The sequence below is a fragment of the Crocodylus siamensis genome, chromosome 5 (genome assembly GCF_052110815.1).
Source record: "Crocodylus siamensis isolate JL-2025a chromosome 5, ASM5211081v1, whole genome shotgun sequence".
Lineage (NCBI taxonomy): Eukaryota > Metazoa > Chordata > Crocodylia > Crocodylidae > Crocodylus > Crocodylus siamensis.
Genome location: NC_143399.1, coordinates 6265574 through 6284060, shown reverse-complemented (window position 1 = coordinate 6284060; position 18487 = coordinate 6265574). Strand labels below are relative to the sequence as shown.

Genomic DNA, 18487 nt, shown 5'->3' with positions numbered 1-18487 from the left:
AACTGAAAATAAAGAAATCTATGGCAACCGTGTCTTGCTGTTTTTACCATTACCCCTACCAAGCGGGGTAGATCTAGATGAGATTTGTGGCTGAGGTCCTGACTTCTTATAGGCTTTAAAATTCCCTGAGCCCATTTGAAAAAAAAAAATCATCTTTATTTTCTTTTGTTAAGCAATGCCTTTGGAAAAAAAGATAGAGGGCAACATGCTGCCTGCTCCATATTGTTTATATGGTCTTGACTCTGTGTTTGAATTGGAGTTTTAAGTATGTAATTTTGCCTACTTTGGGGATTGACCCTGGCTAAATTCCAGCACAAGTAGTTGCATCCTAACTATTAAGTCTCCCTCCCATCTGTCCATAGTTTCAAATGGCATAGTAGCATGTCCATCCCTCGCAACCGCTCAGTATGTGGTTAAACAGCTGGCATGTTCCACCCTAGAGGTGTCCGCATTTTAATTCAGGGTGAAGCCGTTCCTGGAGAATGATTTCTCTGCCTGTTGTTCCTCTGCACATTTGCCTCCTGTCTGTGTCCCATACCGGGCTGATTTTGAATCTCTCTAGCCCGTCTTTTGGCAGAGGCAGGCTCAGGCCAACGTAGCTAAAAACAAGGTGAAGCCCAGTCCAATAAATGTCATTTGCAAGCATTTTTACCTTTATTTGGCACTGTGCTAAGCCTTGTATCAAGCGTAGTGCAGGGGGCAATTGGCTTTACAATATGAATAGAACCCCGCTGGTTTTCTTGTCGCCCCAGGGGGACATTTATCACAAGTGAGAGAGCAATTACCGTGCAGTTTAAACTCACTGCAGTAAATCTCAGTTTTTAAAAAGGGAGCTAACTTTGTTGTTGCAGGCTTGGCTTTGTGTCATTAGACTCGCAACCCTTGCTGTTTGCATAGCCTTCCCTCCTACACGAGCTGAATAGCTAGTGACGCGGCTTCCTTTAATTATAGATTACCCCCATTTATAATGTATGAACCATTTTAATAAAAGGATACACTTTAATATTAATGGTCCTTTGTGCCCTGCATAGGGGACCTCGTTTAAGGATCTTTGTCTCTCTCTCTCCACCCCACCCTCCCCCTGCAGTAAACCTGAAGCCAGGAGCTGAGCAGAAAGTGGTGTTCATCACAGCTCGTGTCCACCCTGGGGAAACTCCATCTTCCTTTGTGTGCCAAGGTAAGAGCCTGCTACGTCACTGTCTGGAGTAATGGCCAGAGATGGACATCTCTCTCTCTTTCTGTCTCCTACGTGCTCCTTGATGCTGCCCTCTGCTATCTCCAGCATCTCAGGCCGGAGCATTGCATCGAGCTGCCGTCCTTCGTTACTTGGTGTAGTTAAGAAGCTGTCTATTTTTCTAAAGGTCTTGTTCAAAGGAGCACAGTTTTCTGTGTCTGATAGCTGTTACATGCACAAAGCATCCGTGCTAAAAATAGCAAGGAAATCGCCCAGCTCCTATTGACAAAAGCTTGGTATCTGAGGCTTCTGGGTAAAAAAAAATATATATATATATATCAAAAAAATCCTGGTGTGTGCGTGTGTGTGTGTGCACACTCTTTAACGTGATTTCATCCAAGTGGGCTTGAATTCTTTATTATCAATGCCTAGCAAATGTAATAGGGCCACAGTAACAATGGTCTCGGCTGGTGTAATTCAGCATGACTCCACAGATGCCACTGGGGCTATACTGCTTTCTTACTTCAGTGGTGGATCTGGCCCTGTGTATCAGATAAGTCTCATTAGTCACCGTGTACACCATGCTTATTACATAGGCTGCCTACGTGGGCTTGTGTTTAGCCCTGGTCACTTGAAAAGGCCTGGATAGATCCAGGGCCTCGTCCTCTTGGCAGGTCTCTGGCACCTCTCGTGGGGGATCTGTTGCAAATGGTGGCCTCTTATCTCTGAGTGTCCTCTAGGTCAGTGGTCTCCAAAGTGGGGTGCGCAAGACGATCCATTGGGGTGTGGGAATAAAATATTAGAACTTCTATTCAGGTGTATATTTATATAAATATACATATATTGGGGGTGCATGCTCAAAATTTTTTTACTGATGGGGTGCGCGATCAAAAAAAGTTTGGAGACTAGTGCTCTAAGTTGCAGAGCTCTCTCCTTATGGGACTCCCCATTCAGTCTTAACATTGCCCCTTCTTTGAATCTGTGCCAAACCTCCCTCTGCCCTCTCTTAATGACGCAAATCTATTTAGTTCGGCTCTCTTAGCTTCTCCGTTGTCCCTTCCTTTACAGATGGATGGGGATAGAAATCCTGGTGGGGGAGAGTGGAGAAGGGAATGGGTTTCTGCTTCCGTCCTCTCTTTGACAACAACGAAACCAGCCCTGGGTCCAGTGTCGCTCCCCACCCGATAACCCAACTAAACTCGAGTGGCTGACTCAGGGCAACCCACCTTCTCCTTGTCTGTCTGTTGAACCTTGCCTGCCTGAGATGGGTGCTGAGCGAAGTGAGATGCAGAGGAGCTCACAGCTGGAGCCTATCCCATAAAACCTTGAAGTTCCCGAGATTTTTTTTTTTTTGGCTATCTGCCCTGGGATGAAACAGAGACTTTCAGAAATTCTTGAGGAAACTGAGAGATCCTTGTACAACCAATGGTAGGGTGGCATGGCTGCTCACCCAGGATGCTGAAAAGCCCATCTCAGGTTTGAATCCTTGCTCTGCTCTAATCATTAAGTTGTAGAGTCAGCCTTTCTCTAGTCCAGGGGTGGCAAACATATAGCCTCTAACCTGGCTGTAGCCAGAGACTTCTGCCCTGGTTCTGGCTGTGATGAGGGTCCTTCCTGCCGCTGCAGCCAGGTGCCTGGGTGCGACCTGTGGCTGTGGAGCCTGAGCAATGCTATGTCCTGTTCCCACAGTTGTGGCCAGGTACCTAGGTGGGAGCCCCAGCAGCACTGTGGGTGGAAGCCGGGCACCACAGCTTGTCCTTGTGATGGCCGTCAAGCTGCCGTAGTGTCCGGCTTCCTCCCTAGGGCTACCACACTGCAGCTCTTGCCAACCTGGCTACCAAGCACCCGGGTGAGAACAGTGGTACTGGAGGCCCAGCAGCACCACAGGAAGAAACCCAGCAGCACAGCATCTTCTCCTGAGGGCAGCTGAGCACTTGGGATGCTGGGCCTCTTTCCTCTAGGTCCGGACCGCTGGAGCATGCACTGGGCATGCTGGATCCAGCCAGCGTGGGGAGGAGTGTCTCTGAGCCTGATCCAAGTTATGGGGCCAGCCCCGTGCCACTCATCTCACCTACGGACCAGTCCCACACCACTCATCCGGTCCATGAGGCCAGATGAGTTTGACAGCTCTGCTCTAGTTCGGTGTACATTTATTTACGCAAAGCAATACGGCTCTGAAGAGAGACTGAGTGACCCACTTCCCAACAGCCAGTCGCTTGGTGTTGAGGGCAGACAGGCTGGTATTTTTGCTGTGTGCCTAAGCTATATCTGTCCTCTCTCTCGGTCTCTGTCACTCTGTCTGTCTCTCTCTTTCTCTCCCTCATTTCAACCAAGCCCAAGACAGCTTCTGAATGAAAGAAAACACTGAGTTTCGAGAGAAAGGTCTGGTTTCTATGAATCGGCATTTTCAGCTGCAAAAAATACATTTCTATAGGAGCTGCCCAACGAGGAAGGGAAATAAGTTAACCAGTATCCTGAGTGGAAGACCTGAGTCTCCATGGTGATGGCTCTTTACCTTTATGGAGCCCATTGAAATGTGTGAATTTTGGGACTGGACCCTTCTTCGGGATGGTTTGGCAGGGAAGATAATGCCCATCCCCTGCCAGAAGAATGCCTCACGGCCTTGTTACACACTGCAATTTGAGGTGCTCAAATGTTGATAGCTGGAGTTTGGAGTGGTCACACCTTAAGGCTAAAAATCTTCTCTGACCATCCCTGACCTAACCTGGGACTGGTCAGGAGAGGCCTGGCAAGCAGGGGGCTGACTTGTAGCTACACCTGTGAGTTGCCACCATAGGGGTGGTGAGCCAGGACAGGCTTCTAGCCCTACTCTAGGTGCGGGGGTGTTGAGAGATAGGTGGTGCTGGGGGGGAGGGGGAAGAACATGAAGCTGGGAGGTGGAGGGTTAATGGGATGGGGTGAGTAATGAAATGAATGGTGGAAAGGAAATGGAGGTGGGGGAAGGGTGGTGAAACTAGGCAATTCAGCCACTGAAGGGTTAAAAGCAGAATTAAAAAAGTTAAAGTAAATTAAAGAAAATCTCATTTTTTAATAAATTGGATATTAGGATTCAGGTATTGGGTGATGCTGGTCATGCTTCTCACGGTGGCTTTTAGTGGTGAGGGAGGATGCTTTTTGGGGAGCTACTGCCCCAGTCTTGGGAAGGAAGGCCCAGCTCATGGGGACCCTATCTAGCTCCCTACTTTGTTTCCCCCACACCTCTGCAGACCCCACTTCTGGACCCATCCATGCCCTGCATCCTGACTCAATGCTTGTGGTCTGTAGGCTGTTGCATGAGGTACTTTGCACCTCCCCTGCAAATCCCCCTTTGCAGAGCCGGCAGGCTAGCCTTGGCCCAAGTTGCACCTCTGGATGGATGTGGGAAGGTCGGCATGTTAAACTCATTCGGTATACTCCTGGGGGCAGGAGGCAGAGTTGGCTCAGTGCCAGAACCACCGCCTGAGTGACAGAGTTCATGGGGTGGGAAGTTTGTCCACACAGAAAAGGAGGGTGAGGGAGGGAACACTGCATGCTGGGATGCTGAAGGACTGCAACTTCGGTGGCTCACCTGTGGGGAGTGGCCACACACTAATGGAACTCAAGCTCGGTAACACAGATCAGACAGAAACCTTGGAGGTGGAGGTAGAGGTATTAATGTGTGGACAATCCAGGGGTTAAGAACTCCAGGAGCTGCCTGAAATGGATGTGCAACAAGGCCCTCCGACTCACAGAACAAAGGCTTAGCAGGCTATTAGTTTCCTACAGTAGCATAACCCATGTAAGGGATTTATAGGTCACTTGGGGGGATGTCAACACCCATGGGACCAGAGAACTCTGCCTCACTACCAAGGCAATAAGACCCACCCACTTGCTTCTACTTACATGCATTAACCATGGAAATAAGGTGGTGAGAGCACCCTGGGAATCCATATGCCATCATGCTCAACCCAAGATCTGGGTTTCTAGAGCAGCAGTTTGGGATACTCTCACTGGCTAGGGACAGAAATTACTCATAAACTGGTATTACTGATCAGAAACTGGTTCCAGTCTGAAACATGACAGAAGTTCAGTGCACATAAACTGGTTTCAAAATGGCTGAAACAGGTTTAAGGTAAACCTGGATGGATGTAGTATCAGGCATAACTGACTTAGGTTAAATCAGTTTACTGAACTTGTGTCCCAGATCCCCTCCAGCTTCAAGTTGATTCATAGTCCTTAGCATCCCAAGATACTTTGCACCTCCCCTGCAAATCCCCCTTTGCAGAGCGGGCAGGCTAGCCTTGGCCCAAGTTGCCTGCTCCAGCCCAGCAGGGAGGCGTGCTCTAGTGCCTGCCGGCATCTGGCCTGGGCCACGTGGCTGCATTTCCAGAATCAAAAGCGAATGTCTGTTCACCTGCTTATCTGTCCAATCTACACAGCTTAGACTAATCTTGGGCCTTGGGCTTTTTGACTCTGTACTTAACTACTGTGTTCTCACTGCCTTGTTTCTGGAGTTGATGCACAGGGGATGAGAGTAAAACGGATCTCTCTGCTATTGTAGTGTAGATGTACCCTTGGCATTTGCTAATTTATTTTTCCTTGGATGCTCTTTGACTTTGTTTGACCCTACATGTAGGTGTCCGTGTAGCCTCGTTAGCTCAGGGTTGAGGCATACAGCTAGAGCGATGCTTAGTAAATATAATTATTCTATTTTGATGATGAAGAATTATTCAACAGGAAAGCAGCAAACTGTTCCGAAGCAGGGACAAATTTAGCCTGATGAGGAACTGGATAGAAGTCATGCTCTGATTGTCTTCCAGAAAGACTTTATGCTTTGGAAAGAATTTAAGAAAAAAGACGAGAGAGAGAAAGGAGAGGGTCGTGGAGAAGCACATTGGAAACTTGCTGTGACTGCAGTTACGATGCACGCTTGACTGGCTCGGGAATGCAGCGAGATGAGCTCAGTGAACTCCACTGTGCATCGAGCCATTCCACCCAATGCAGATGAAGTTGCCTTGTGCGTATAATTAGTGTCATAAGTGATGGGAAAAAGGAAGCAAAGCCCCAGAAATGAAGTGCGTTTCCAGTCCATTTCTATCTTGGTTCAGCATTGCCAAACACAAAATCAGGTATTTGCTTCAGCTTTGGGAACTTTTGCAGGAAAAAAAGGGGAAAAAAATAGCATCGCTTGGCAGGCAGGCACCTGGAATGGGGAAGGATTTCTTTCAGCAGTCTTGGTAGGCACATTGGCAGAGTGAGATGTTTTAATGTGAGAGATGAATCCAAAGCCAGTGCATGCAGTACATGGCAGTTATTTGCGGTTTACAGATGTCTCTTGGATGGTTTGAAGTGATTACACATGCCACCTGTATTGCACAGATAGGGGAAACTAATCCCCAAGATTAGACTGGATGTGAGCTAGGGTGAGACATCATCTGTTAGAGGGAGGGGCAGGGCTGTAGCTGCCAAAGCCTTAAGGAATGGTAAACGGAGCAAACAGCACCAGCTTAAAGGGAGGATGCATGGACGATTTGTCTTAAAAATGTTTGGCTCTTGGTTGTCTTGTTTCATTCACAAAACCCTCTATTGAGTCCTGAGCTCTTGTCTTCAAGGTGCCTCATTCCTTGTTCCTGCCTCCCCCACCCCTTGTTTTTTTTTTTTAACATATCCCTTTGCTCTGCCCAAGCTTCAGGGCTGAGCTCTTTCTGGCCTTTCTATCTAGACACTCCCTCGGTGCTACTGCTAGGAAGAGCCCAGCCCAGGCTGTGATGCCTTCTGAGCACGTTGGGCTTTAGCGCTTGGTGTGGATGTGGGGAGGTGAAGCTCCTCTCTCGGGGGTAGTCCTGAGCTCAGCAGGGAGGCAGTATGGACAAAGCCTGAGCATTTCAGTGCAGACAAAATTCAGGAGCTTTTACTAATAGCTCAGTGTGATTGATTGATATTGTGCTGGAAAAGTCAGAAGCCCTTCAGGTCGCTCCTGCTAGCAGAGCTGATCTAGTAATGGCAGTGGGAACGTTCGCTGACATCCCCCGGTGTAGGCTCCCTTGTCTCCTGCTCCCGTGAGCGTGTCCTAACCAGCTATTCCCCCGTGTAGAGTCTCCCTCTCCAGTGCTTTGTCCTTCAAAATCTCACAGAAGCTTTTCTACCCCCTAAACCTTCCTGCCGCCCAGCAGTAACGGAGGTAGAATCAGACAGTGGAAAAGGCCAAGTGAACGGAAAGACCCGCTGAAGCATGTACTAAATCATCTCTCCCTTTGTCCATCAGCTGTTTCCTGTCAGTGCCTGTATAGCTTGGAAGCTTCTTGAGATATAAGCCTCATCGTTTTAGCTTCAGGCTTACCTGAAACATGCCTACCCTTTTGGTACCACAGTTACAACGGTGGCCCTGGTCCATTCAGTGACCCTGTGGTGACTTGGTTGAGGGGACAGGGTAAAGGATGTATTTTTACTTGGCACCCCACAGCAGAGTGAAGGCCCAGACATGGGTAGTATTCGTTTGGTCAGACTAATTAGTTTTTGCCATTTGGTCAAGCAGCAAAGACTCTCGTGACCAAAGCAGACTTTTCTATGTCTAGAAGGGAGAGGAGGTATTGCTAGGTTTGCAAAGCTTTCCTTTCACAATTTTGATCAGGTAGACCCTGCCTGAATTTACTTGGGTATATTACTAAGCCAAATACTTTCATTTCATATTTTGCCACTTTGCATCATTTAATATCATAGTAAATGGTGTCGCTTCATGTCAGGTCCCATTATTACAATATGGGGCTTATCACATGAGGCAACATCTCAGGAGTTGAAGCAATGTATTGTGCTGCACTTGAGATTTTTTTTTTCCTTTTATGTTATACAGAAGACTTTCTGTCAAATATATGCCACATGGGCTGTTAAGCTTGGTAAGAAGTGCTCGGCCTGCAGAATGGATGGGAAGGGAGCACTGGCCAGTAGCAACACTAATGTGATAGTTTAGGAAGGAGCTATATGTAGGCAACTGGAATTAAATTTGAATATTTACATCTTGCCAGGTGAGTAGGTGTTGGACTGAAGTCAGAGTAAACCCAATGTATGAGAAGCCTTATTTGCTATCTGACACATTGTGGGTGGTCAGAAGTGAGTCTCGGGGAATGTAAATGATCATGACTTGCATCATCTACCAACTTCTTGGTGTCTTTTATTCCTACTATGTTTTTGTTCACTGCTCACCACCAAGTTATCTTCAGTGCACTGTACACAGAGAAATATTTCTCTTGCCCTCTCCAACTATATGGTCTGGATTTGAAATTTTCTTTGTTTACACTGGAGGTTTACATCAGAGAAGATTGGTCTGCATCCATGGATACTTATCATCCACTTTCTGATATTTTCCCCTCCCTAGCCTTTTGGAGTGCATGGCTGCAGGTTTGGTACCGGTCGACTAAGCAGCAGCCGTGCAGACAAGGACCTGGGGGTTACAGCAGACAATAAGCTGGACAGGAGCCAGCAGCGTGCCCTTGGTGCCAAGAAGGCTAACGGCATCCTGGGTTGCATTAGTAGGAGCGTCGCCAGCAGATGGAAGGCAGTGATTTTTCCCCTCTGTTAGCACTGGTGAGGCCACATCTGGAGTCCTGTGTCCAGTTGTGGGCCCCCCACTACAGAAAGGATGTGGACAAGTTGGTGAGGGTCCAGCAGAGGGCAATGAAAATGGTTCAGGGACTAGGGGACATGACTGATGAGGAGAGGCTGAAGGAACTGGGCTTATTTAGTCTGGAGAAGAGATGACTGAGGGGGGATTTGATAGCAGCCTTTAACTACCTGTAGGGGGGTTGCAAAAAAGATGGAGCTGGGCTGTTCTCAGTGGGGGCAGATGGCAGAACAAGGAGCAATGGGCTCAAGCTGCAGCAAGGGAAGTTGAGGTTGAATATTAGGAAAAACTTTCTCAATAGTAAGGTGGTGAAGCACTGGAACGGGTTACCTACAGAGGTGGTGGACTTTCCATCCTTGGAGGTTTTTAAGACCAAGCTGGACAAAGCCTTGGCTGGAGTGATGGACACGGGGCTAGTCCTCCTTGGAGCAGGGGTTTAGACTAAGTGCGACTGCCCGAGGTTCCTTCCAATCCTCATTTTCAATGATCCTATGTTTCCTTTGAGGCTTAAGAGGTCCAGATCAGTGTGAATTACACACCCAGCAGGAGAAGGAAAAGATTGCAGCATGACAGGCCACCAAGCAAGCATAACTTTCAACATGTGACACCGACTCTGAGAAAGATACCCCACCAAGTAACCCACGCCATGCACAGCCATCGCACCTGAACGTGTCTTCACATGTGCATCTTACTATTTGTTACCCATTGATGAGATACGAGCCAAGGCTTTTGTGGTTTTTATCCTGCAGCTTGGTAAAGGGCATCGGAAAGGCTGCCCGCTCCTGAGCCACTAGGACTTGTACAACTTCCATTTTAGCCGGAAGCTGCTTTGTTTTTATCCTGTTCCGATAGCCCCACTTTAAAATGTATTGATGGAAGTGAGGGCCGTTTCCCCTATGGATGTCATAAAACAGCCTGCACTTGGATGTCATCTCTCTGTTCCTTTAGACGCAGCCATGCAAGGTTTCAAGCCGGACCTCCCAAGAACCTACCGAGTCACACATGCAGCAGCTACCAACAAAAGCTGTAATATTTCACACGTATAGCAACTGCTGGCCTTTAGATTACTACTTGAGGGGGGGAAAAAAGCAAAAATAAAAAGACTCTTGAATGGTCTGTTAAGATTAATGAAGAGGGGGTTTTGCTACTATTACTCCTGTTTCTCTTCCTTTTAAAACTTAAAGTAGTGCTTTGGGTTACAATGTCTTAGTAATTTTTCCCCCCCTCTAATGCTTAATAGCTCTTCGAGAGACTTTAGGGAATATAGGGGGAGACAAGGAGAGGTTGCTCACTACAGCGAACAATGAAGCAAGTCCTGGCTAGCAGCATCCCAGACTTTTTGGTGGGTGGGCTTATAGGACTGTTGCATGGATGGATGGCCCTGTGCAGGGGCGGCAGCATGTCTGTGCTATGTTATTTTATCTTTTTTCAATGCTGTTTGCAGTCTGTTCTTGTTGATCTGCCTTCACTTAGCTGGAGCCAGGATTGCTCATTGAAGGGCTTAGCAGCAGGGCCATCAGTGCGGTTAGTGGGCTCCCTATAGGTTGAATTCATCCCTCAGGCTGTTGTCATATGCAACTGGGCTCATCCTTTGTGAAACGAAACCAGAACTGATTATTTCCCTGCCATATGCTTTAATTTTTTAAAAAAAAATAAATGTTTTTCCTCGTATGAACAGAGCCAAGTTTGTTTGGGTTTTTTTAAGTATTATTATTGTTTTTAGAAAATGTATGGTTTTTCACATCTTTGCTCCCAGAGTACTCCTCAGGCTGACTAACCAATTAACTCTTACTGATAGGACTTTTTATGGCTGTGTAATGATAAATGAAAATCTAAAAGCCGTTCAAAACGTGCTTTCTAAAGCCATTGTTAGATCCCCTTTGCAACAGCTCCAGTTTCCCCCAAGAGTTGGCAGGGGTCGTGGTTTCTCTTATGCTTGCATTGCATTTGGATTTTAGACTTTCCTTTTCTTTGCAAGCAACAGTGGGTATTGCACTGTACTGCGAGCTGTCTTAGGCCCACGATGGGCAGCTTGTATAAAGACCCTGCCCTGTGCCTTATTTTTCACCCTTTCCTAGGTTTAGTTCCTGCGTATTTTTACATGTCCACATGCATGCCTCCCTACCAATTTTAGCATGTTGTGATAGCATTATCTGGTCATGTACAGAGCATTGTCTAATGCTAAAGGGCTTCTGTCTCTTCAAATTTTAATGGTACATAAATGAGGTTTCAAGCCCTGTAAATTACAGCTTGCAGAGGCATTGCTCTGAATCACTAAATCTCCCTAAGTACCTTCCCTTGTCTGGCTTCTTTTGTGAGGCATTTGCTAGCATGGCAGCGACCACACTGTCTGAATCCAAAAATAAAAATCCATGCCCTGAGCCTTTTTTTTTTTGCCTTAATATACTCTGCCAGGCTGAGGTCCAGAACTGCTGGAGGATGTGGCCTGAGAGGGGAGGGGGATGTATCCCACAGCCAGAATTGCGGATGCTCCAGTCTCATTTTGAACTAAATACTGTTTGACCTCGGACTGGCCTTGAAGCTCACAGGCAGCAAGGGGAACAGGCACTCCGGGGAGGAGAAAGCAGAAGGAAAACAGAAACCTGGGACTGTCATCCAGTGGAAGTGGGGCCAAAAAGGCTTTTAGCTCAGTCTCTTTGCAGACAGCATTGAAGTGAATGCACCGGGTTAGGTCAAGCGACGTAAAATGAAAACCCAGGCATTACTTTTATTTAATGCTCATCATAGCTTTATTTTTAAGACGCGCCTGCTCACCGTCATGGCTGAGAAATCGGCGAAAAGTTTCTGTGCGAGTTTTGCGCCGAATTTATGGGGATGAAGGGGAACGGGCCAGGGACTTGCATCTGTAAGATAAATATCCTGCCAGCTGGCTCCCAAGTGCTATTGTTGTCCTGCAGCTCACTCAGCTGACTGATAATTGAACGTCTTCCCTAAGTGCTTCAGGTGCTTTCTTGTTCTGTCCAAAAAATATTGGGCATTTCATTCCCGGAGAGATTCCAAGATGGTCCCTGAACAATGGTGGCTGTTTTCCAGGTCATAGCACAAGACATTCCCGCAGACCCTAAGTCAGAGGAACAGATCCCGAGGGGAATGTATTAGCATGATGCAGTTCCCTCCACTGCACTAACTTATCCCTAGGAAAAGCAGAGGCAGATCTGAGAAGCAGCCTGGGAATACTCGAGCCTGACACTCCCTGTTCAAAATTCCTGCTCACCTGACACACTTCAAGGGAAGATGCACTGTGTTTTTCTGCAACAGCTGCTTTCCCTCTCTCTCCCATAAAGCTTTGAAAATATAAGGTGGAATGACATTATCAGTAATAGGGCGCAACATGCGTTTTGCAATGCAAGAGCCCATGCGACTTCGGCGGCCTCGTGAAACAGTGATGATGATGTCCTCACTTGGTGATTCCCAGCAGAGAATTAATTTCTCCCTAAGAAATCAAAGAAGGGTCCTACAGACCTCTGTGTCAGATGGTGAAAACCTTAGCATTTGCCTGCAAGAGAAGTGCTATTGAGAAAATTTCGAGCCTATGAAGAGAAAAGCATCTTCTCCCACTAGGACTAGGGACAGAAATTACACACAAACAGGTATAAGCAGTTGAAAACATGTTTATATGCACTGAACTTGATTTCAAAATAGCTGAAACCAGTTTAAGATGCAGCTGAATGGATGGATGTGGTATCAGACTGAAGTGATTCAGTTAAATCGGTTTATTGAACTTCTGTTCCAGATTCCTTCCAAGTTAACTTACCATCCCCAAGGATGCTTTGCATCTCATCCAGAAACCCTGCCTCGCAGGGTGGGCAGGCTAGCCTTGGCCCAAGATGTCTGTTCCTGCCCAGAAGGGAGGCATGCTCTAGCGCCCCCCGGTTTCTGGCCTAGGCCATTGCAGGCATGTGGTTGCATTTTCAACATAAAAAGTAAATGTCTGTTTGCTTGCATATCGGTTCCATTTACACCACTTAGACTAACCTGCAAAGACTGAATCGGTTCAGCCTCAGGCTTTTTGATTGTTTGTATTGAGCCAAGTTGACCGGGCCCAATCTGCCTCATTGGAAATGGCTGCAGCAAACCAATCATTTCAGCTGTGTTTCTGGACTTAACATGAGGTGTGTATTCTGTAGGAGCCAGGTGAGTGCCAAGACAGGTTGCTCTGTAGTACAGTATATGGGAGTGATTAGATAAAGGAGAGGCTGCTTTATCAGGTCTTATGCTTATCACTGACAGTGACTAGTTACCCTGAAATCCAAGGAATGTATCTTTAAGGATATTTTGAAGAAAAGGCGGGGAATCCAAATACAGGCTCAGCCTAAGCAAAACAAACACATAGCCCACCTTTCTTATGAATTTTCTCCCTCTTTTCTTCTGCATTTGACAGCAGGTCAAATGCTGGGATTAATGCTGAATTCTCCAGAAGATCAGTTGCTGACCTGTAAAAGCAAACCAAGCAAACTGGCCTGAGGAGAGATGGCAAAAAAGGATGGGACCCCAGCTAAGAGGATAGACTGGCTGCAGACGTTGATTCTGTTTTGAAGTGAATGTTAGTTTTCACAGTGGCTTAGGCAGGACCCATGGGGACAGAAGAACTAAATTAACTATTTCTCTATCTATGACCTGAAGCCTCTAATCTTGAAATGACAGTATCTGTGCATCAGGCTTAAGAAGGAAACTTAGCTTGATGCAGCCTCTATGGTTTCCTGACCTAATTTTGTCTGTAAAAGTCCAGACATGGAGCCTTTTGTGCAATCCAGTGATGGTTGCATAGTGGTTTTACTTCAGGTGGCCAGTAGTAGATAGATTCGTAAGCCTATCTGTATATTAACCAGCCTCTATATTGACTGGCTTGGTAAGCTTTTATATTGACCCTAGCTGCTATCTTTGTTCCTTCATTCCTTCTCATTAAAATATTGGCCTTTGCCTTCCAGTCATCATCAGCCCAAAGATGATGCAATGGAACTTCTGCAAAACAGATTGGCCAAAGTACAGTAAGACTGTGGACCACAGCATTGTAACAATGCCCATCCAGAAAACATCTGTAGAAGAGGCATACAACCATTTCTGTGGTGCTATTTATAAAGCCTCTTGCACAGCAATCCAACCCATGTTCATCCCATGCCTCAATGTGGAGAGAGCAGCATTCCTAAAGGAGTACGAATCATCTGGCAATCCCCGTGTTGCGGACCACCTCATCGAGTCTTTCAATGCTGCAGATTGTGCTAAATGGGAGGAAACCACAGCAGAGCTAAACATCACTCATTCTAGCCGTAAGTGCTAGAGCCTAATCCACTGCCTTGGAGCAGCCCAAAAACCATCTGTGCCAAATTGTCCATTAGTCACCCCAAACTAAGTTGTCGGTCACCTACTACAGGTAGCCAAGGCACCACTGGAAAAAGATACAAAGCACACCACTCATCATGAATTGAAGCAATATCTGAAGCAACTTGAAGAATACAACGGCCCTAATCCCTTCTAGGTCACCAAACTGGAAAACGTCTTAAACAGCCTAAAACGTGGCAAAGTTGCTGGTTATGACAACATTTCACCAGAATTCTTGGAGTGACTCGGGCCCTGTGCTCATGTGTCACTAACCCAGTTCTACACAAGAATCATCAGGTCAAGGTCACTCCCAAAGAAGTGGCATATGGTAAATGTTATTGATATTCCAAACCTGGAAAAGACCTCATGCTGGTGGCCAGCTACAGACCAATTGCTCTACTGTTTGTGTGATGCAAGGTCCTTGAGCACCTCATATTTCAATGGATATCCCCAGAAGTAGAGACCATCCTTAGTGTCGATCAAGTGGGCTTCTGCAAGGGCCTCAGCACATGTGATCAAGTACTGGCACTTACCACCTACATCGAAAATGGTTTTCTATGATACAGTATGGCACACTGTCCTGCTTCTAAAGCTGTCAAGAATACTTCCAAGCTGGGTTGTTATATTCACTGAAACACTCCACCATAACAGATGTTTCAGAGTCTACCTTGGGCAGGGGACAAGCGCATGGAGAAGACGGGCCAGTGGACTTCCACAGGGCCCAATGCTGGCCCCAACCCTGTTCAACTTATACATAAGTGATCTACCAGCAACCACATCCTGCAAGTTCATTTATGCTGATGACATCTGCTGTGCCACTCAAGCTCCCTTTTTCTGCACTCTGGACCAGACCCTGGATGAAGATGTGACAAAGCTGGAAAATTACTGTACCGCATGGTGGCTCACACCGAGTCCTGCCAAAACTCTACCCAGTGTACTCCATCTCCACAATGCCAAAAAAGAACTTAACATCTATGTGGGTGGCCAGGGACTAAAGCATGATCCTTGCCCAACATACTTGGGGGTGTCTTTAGACAGAACCCTGACTTTCTGGGAACATCTTAAGAAACCAGCAGCAAAGATCAAATCCCAAAAACAGCTTGCTAGCCAAGCTTGCTGGATCAATGTGGGGAGCTGAATCTAGAAAACTCCAAACCTCAGCTTTTGCTCTATCATAGTATTGTGCACCTGCTTGGTGAAGGTCATTACATACACATCTTGTTGACACTCAGTTGAATGCAACCATGTGTATCATAACTCAACTCCCCTCCCCTGGCTTCCTGTCCTTGCAAATACCACTCCCCCACACATCCATTGACTGGTGATGACCCGAAGGTTGGTCAAAACCATTTGTGTGCATCTTACCTATCACTCTACAATGACCTGTTTAATCCACCCAAGGTCGACCTTCCTTTGTAATGCCCCTTATGGAGCAACCTCCCTGACCAAGGTCTGTTTGCATATGCCCTCTGGATCAAGGAACGGGAATCGCAGGAAATCACAAAACACATTTCTTGTGACGAACCATACTCATCAACACGCTGGCTTTGAACTATCATGGTGAGAGTGGTCCCTACTATACAGGCTCAGGACAGGCCAAGGCCCCTGCACAACCAACCTTCGCTGCTGAGGCTGCAGTGCTAACCCATCATGCACTTGTGGATAGATACAAACAATGCCGCACATCACCAAGGAGCATCCTCTCTACAAACTAAGAGGTGGCTTAATAACTTTGAACTCAGCTAATGATGAGGCTATTGCTTGGCTTCGCGGATTTGCATTTGCTAAATAAATAAATACAATTGGAAGTAAGACCTTACATGTGAATTGTTACTTTTGAAGTTGGGAGTGGACAGGGTATAGGGAGGGAAGGGAACACATCCGTGTGTATCAAAAGCTGATCATCTTCCTATGTGTAGGATGAGTTGGGTGGCCAAGAAAGCAGATTTGTGATTGTTCTCCCTCTCCAGTTGGGTCTGTGCATCCTCATTTAAGAGTTTCCTTGCTTCTTGGTAAGTTACTTATACAGTTGCTGTTCGTTTAAGTGGGAACTTTGCTGATTTTAATGTTGCAGGATTGGGTCCATGAATCCCTGCACTTGCAGAGGCATGAAAGGAGATTGTGTGTCTCCCAGTGTCTTTTAGGACCTACGATGAAATCTGACCTTACTGACGTTACTGCCCACTGCTGGAGAGCTGCTGTGTCTCACCTTGGAGCGGCCCCCACTTTGTGGGTATACAAGGAATTAATTGCCTCCACCTATGAAAAAGTCAGCATACACGTGAGAGGATGCTCTGCTGCAGAAAAGCATCTCTTCCATTCCTTTTGTCATAATTCAGCCCTTAAGAGCAGAAAAAAATGTGGTGATCGGAGATTGCAATTTATGTTCCCTTTCACCGCATTTAAGGAGAGCAAATGAGGGTGTGAAGCGGCAGAGGTTCAGGATTCAAAAGCGTAGCGATAAAATGAGCTGCAGGGCTCTCTTAGAGTTGTTAAACAGCATTCATCCCTTGCTCAGCAAGCCGGCTTCTTTAAAAAAAACGTGCATAATATAAAGGGAGACATACTCTCCTCTTCTAAAGTGGGATGCAAAACCCTGTAAATCTCTTGGATTGCAGTGTGAAGTATCCCATGGGACAGAGGGTTGTTCTGAGACTAAAGTGTCAGCCCATATTTTACGCGTTGTTAGAGTAACAGAAATTTGGGCTTTTCAGAGATTTCATTAATGTAGCTAGAACTTTAGAAGAAGCTCAGCTTCCAGGTTTGGCATTAGCCGGTACAGGGCACAAGATTGCTTTCAAGATCTATAGGACCCCATGGGCCTGACATGCTATGGAACTGGTTTCCTCTTCTTGTGGTGTTTTGTCCTAAAATTTAAATGTCTCCAGCTGTATAGTTGGGAGAGAGAAACAAGCTTTTGGGCCTGCAATGCCCTTCTTCAGGTGTTGTCCTAAATAACGGCATTTAATGCCTCAAAGCTTGTTTAACATCTCCCCCAAGTGTATAGCTGACCCAGGGGGAAAAAAATCACTGAAAAAAACATTGCTTTGTGCATATTTGTTGGACTATCACAACTATGAAGACACTCCAGCCCTAATCCAGATATATTCAAATCCTCATTTATTCTTCTATCTCTGCTTAACGAAGTACTTTTGCAATATTCAGGCAGGTAGAAAAGACCTTTGGTCCATAACCTTTGGTCTATAGGATAGAGAAGGGCTTAATCACAAATACCATTAGACAAGGGCCTGTGGGCCTGCCCACAAGTCTTGGCAGGTAAAAAAAGGACCTGCAGTTTGTCTACCGAGTATTTCAGGGTAGGATGTAGAGCAAATGCCATATCTAGCTGAGCTCCTGGGAGTCACAGTGGTTGTTAATTGTTCCCAGTCAGAGTTTGGCCGGGATGCTCATATGAGGAACCACATCTGCAGGGCATCTTTAGGAATTGGGATGGAGGAGAGGGTGGGGGATAAGGTTAGTTGTGGGTCTAATTTGAACAGCTGCCTAGGATGTTGGTAAGACATGCACCCTAATAAGTCACTGACACCATGTCCAAAGCACCTTTAAGGTTTCCATTGAGGCCTTTTCTCCATGTGCACTCTAAGTGCCCATGTCTTCTTTAGTTTGCCAGATTTGCTCTGATCCAAGCTCCAGGTTTTGCAGAGGCCTGGCAGGTATTGGGTTAAGTATTTAGAAACTCAGACAGATTTTAAACTTATCTTTAAAAAAAAAAGAAGAAAGAAAAGAAAAGCCACTTCCATTCACTTTCAATAGTTTTCCAGTTTTTCCTCACAAGTGATATTAATCTTGCTAGGCTATAGTTTCCTGCTTTGTCTCTTGACCCTTTGTTCTTTCTTTGCCTGCCCTGTTTCAGTTCAGCTGAATTGATTTTTGTTTTCATTTTGTTTTCAGCACCATTCTCTTTGAATTACCCTCCACTCGCCTTCCTGGTTTTGCTGCAGCACTGAAGCTATGGCTGTGAGGAGCCAGCCTTCATGTGCGAGTGGGACTTGGCCACTAGTAACTTTTCTTTAGTGTAAGAGCACTTGGGTGAATGTCTTCCTGTTACATGCTTTATACATGCTTGACCATGCAAGTACCCATGTATCCCTGGCCCCAGTCTCACAGAGAGGTTTCTGAAAGCATTCTGAAATGGTGAGGAGCATCTCCAAAGCAAATGTCTCTCCAAGGACTAAAGGTTCTTTGGGTAAATCTGTTATCTTTTATTAGACCAACTGGAATAGTTGGAAAAAAAAATTTCTGCAAGCTTTTGGGTTTAAATACCTTTTGTCAGGCTGAGGAAGCATCTACAGTTGGTGTACACTCTTCAGCAGATGCTTCCTCAACCTGGCCAAGGGTATTTATACCTAAAAGCT

At 46.2% G+C, this 18487-nt stretch overlaps 1 protein-coding gene across 1 annotated transcript in view; it reads left to right on the top strand.

The window, feature by feature from the left end:
- LOC149863422 (cytosolic carboxypeptidase 6-like) overlaps nt 1–18487 on the top strand; it is a 1473463-nt gene that overhangs the window by 1174248 nt on the left and 280728 nt on the right. Inside the window, exon 7 of the mRNA XM_090050142.1 lies at nt 1088–1177. Within this exon, the coding sequence (XP_089906268.1) occupies nt 1088–1177 (90 nt within the window). The remainder of the gene's footprint in view (nt 1–1087; nt 1178–18487) is intronic.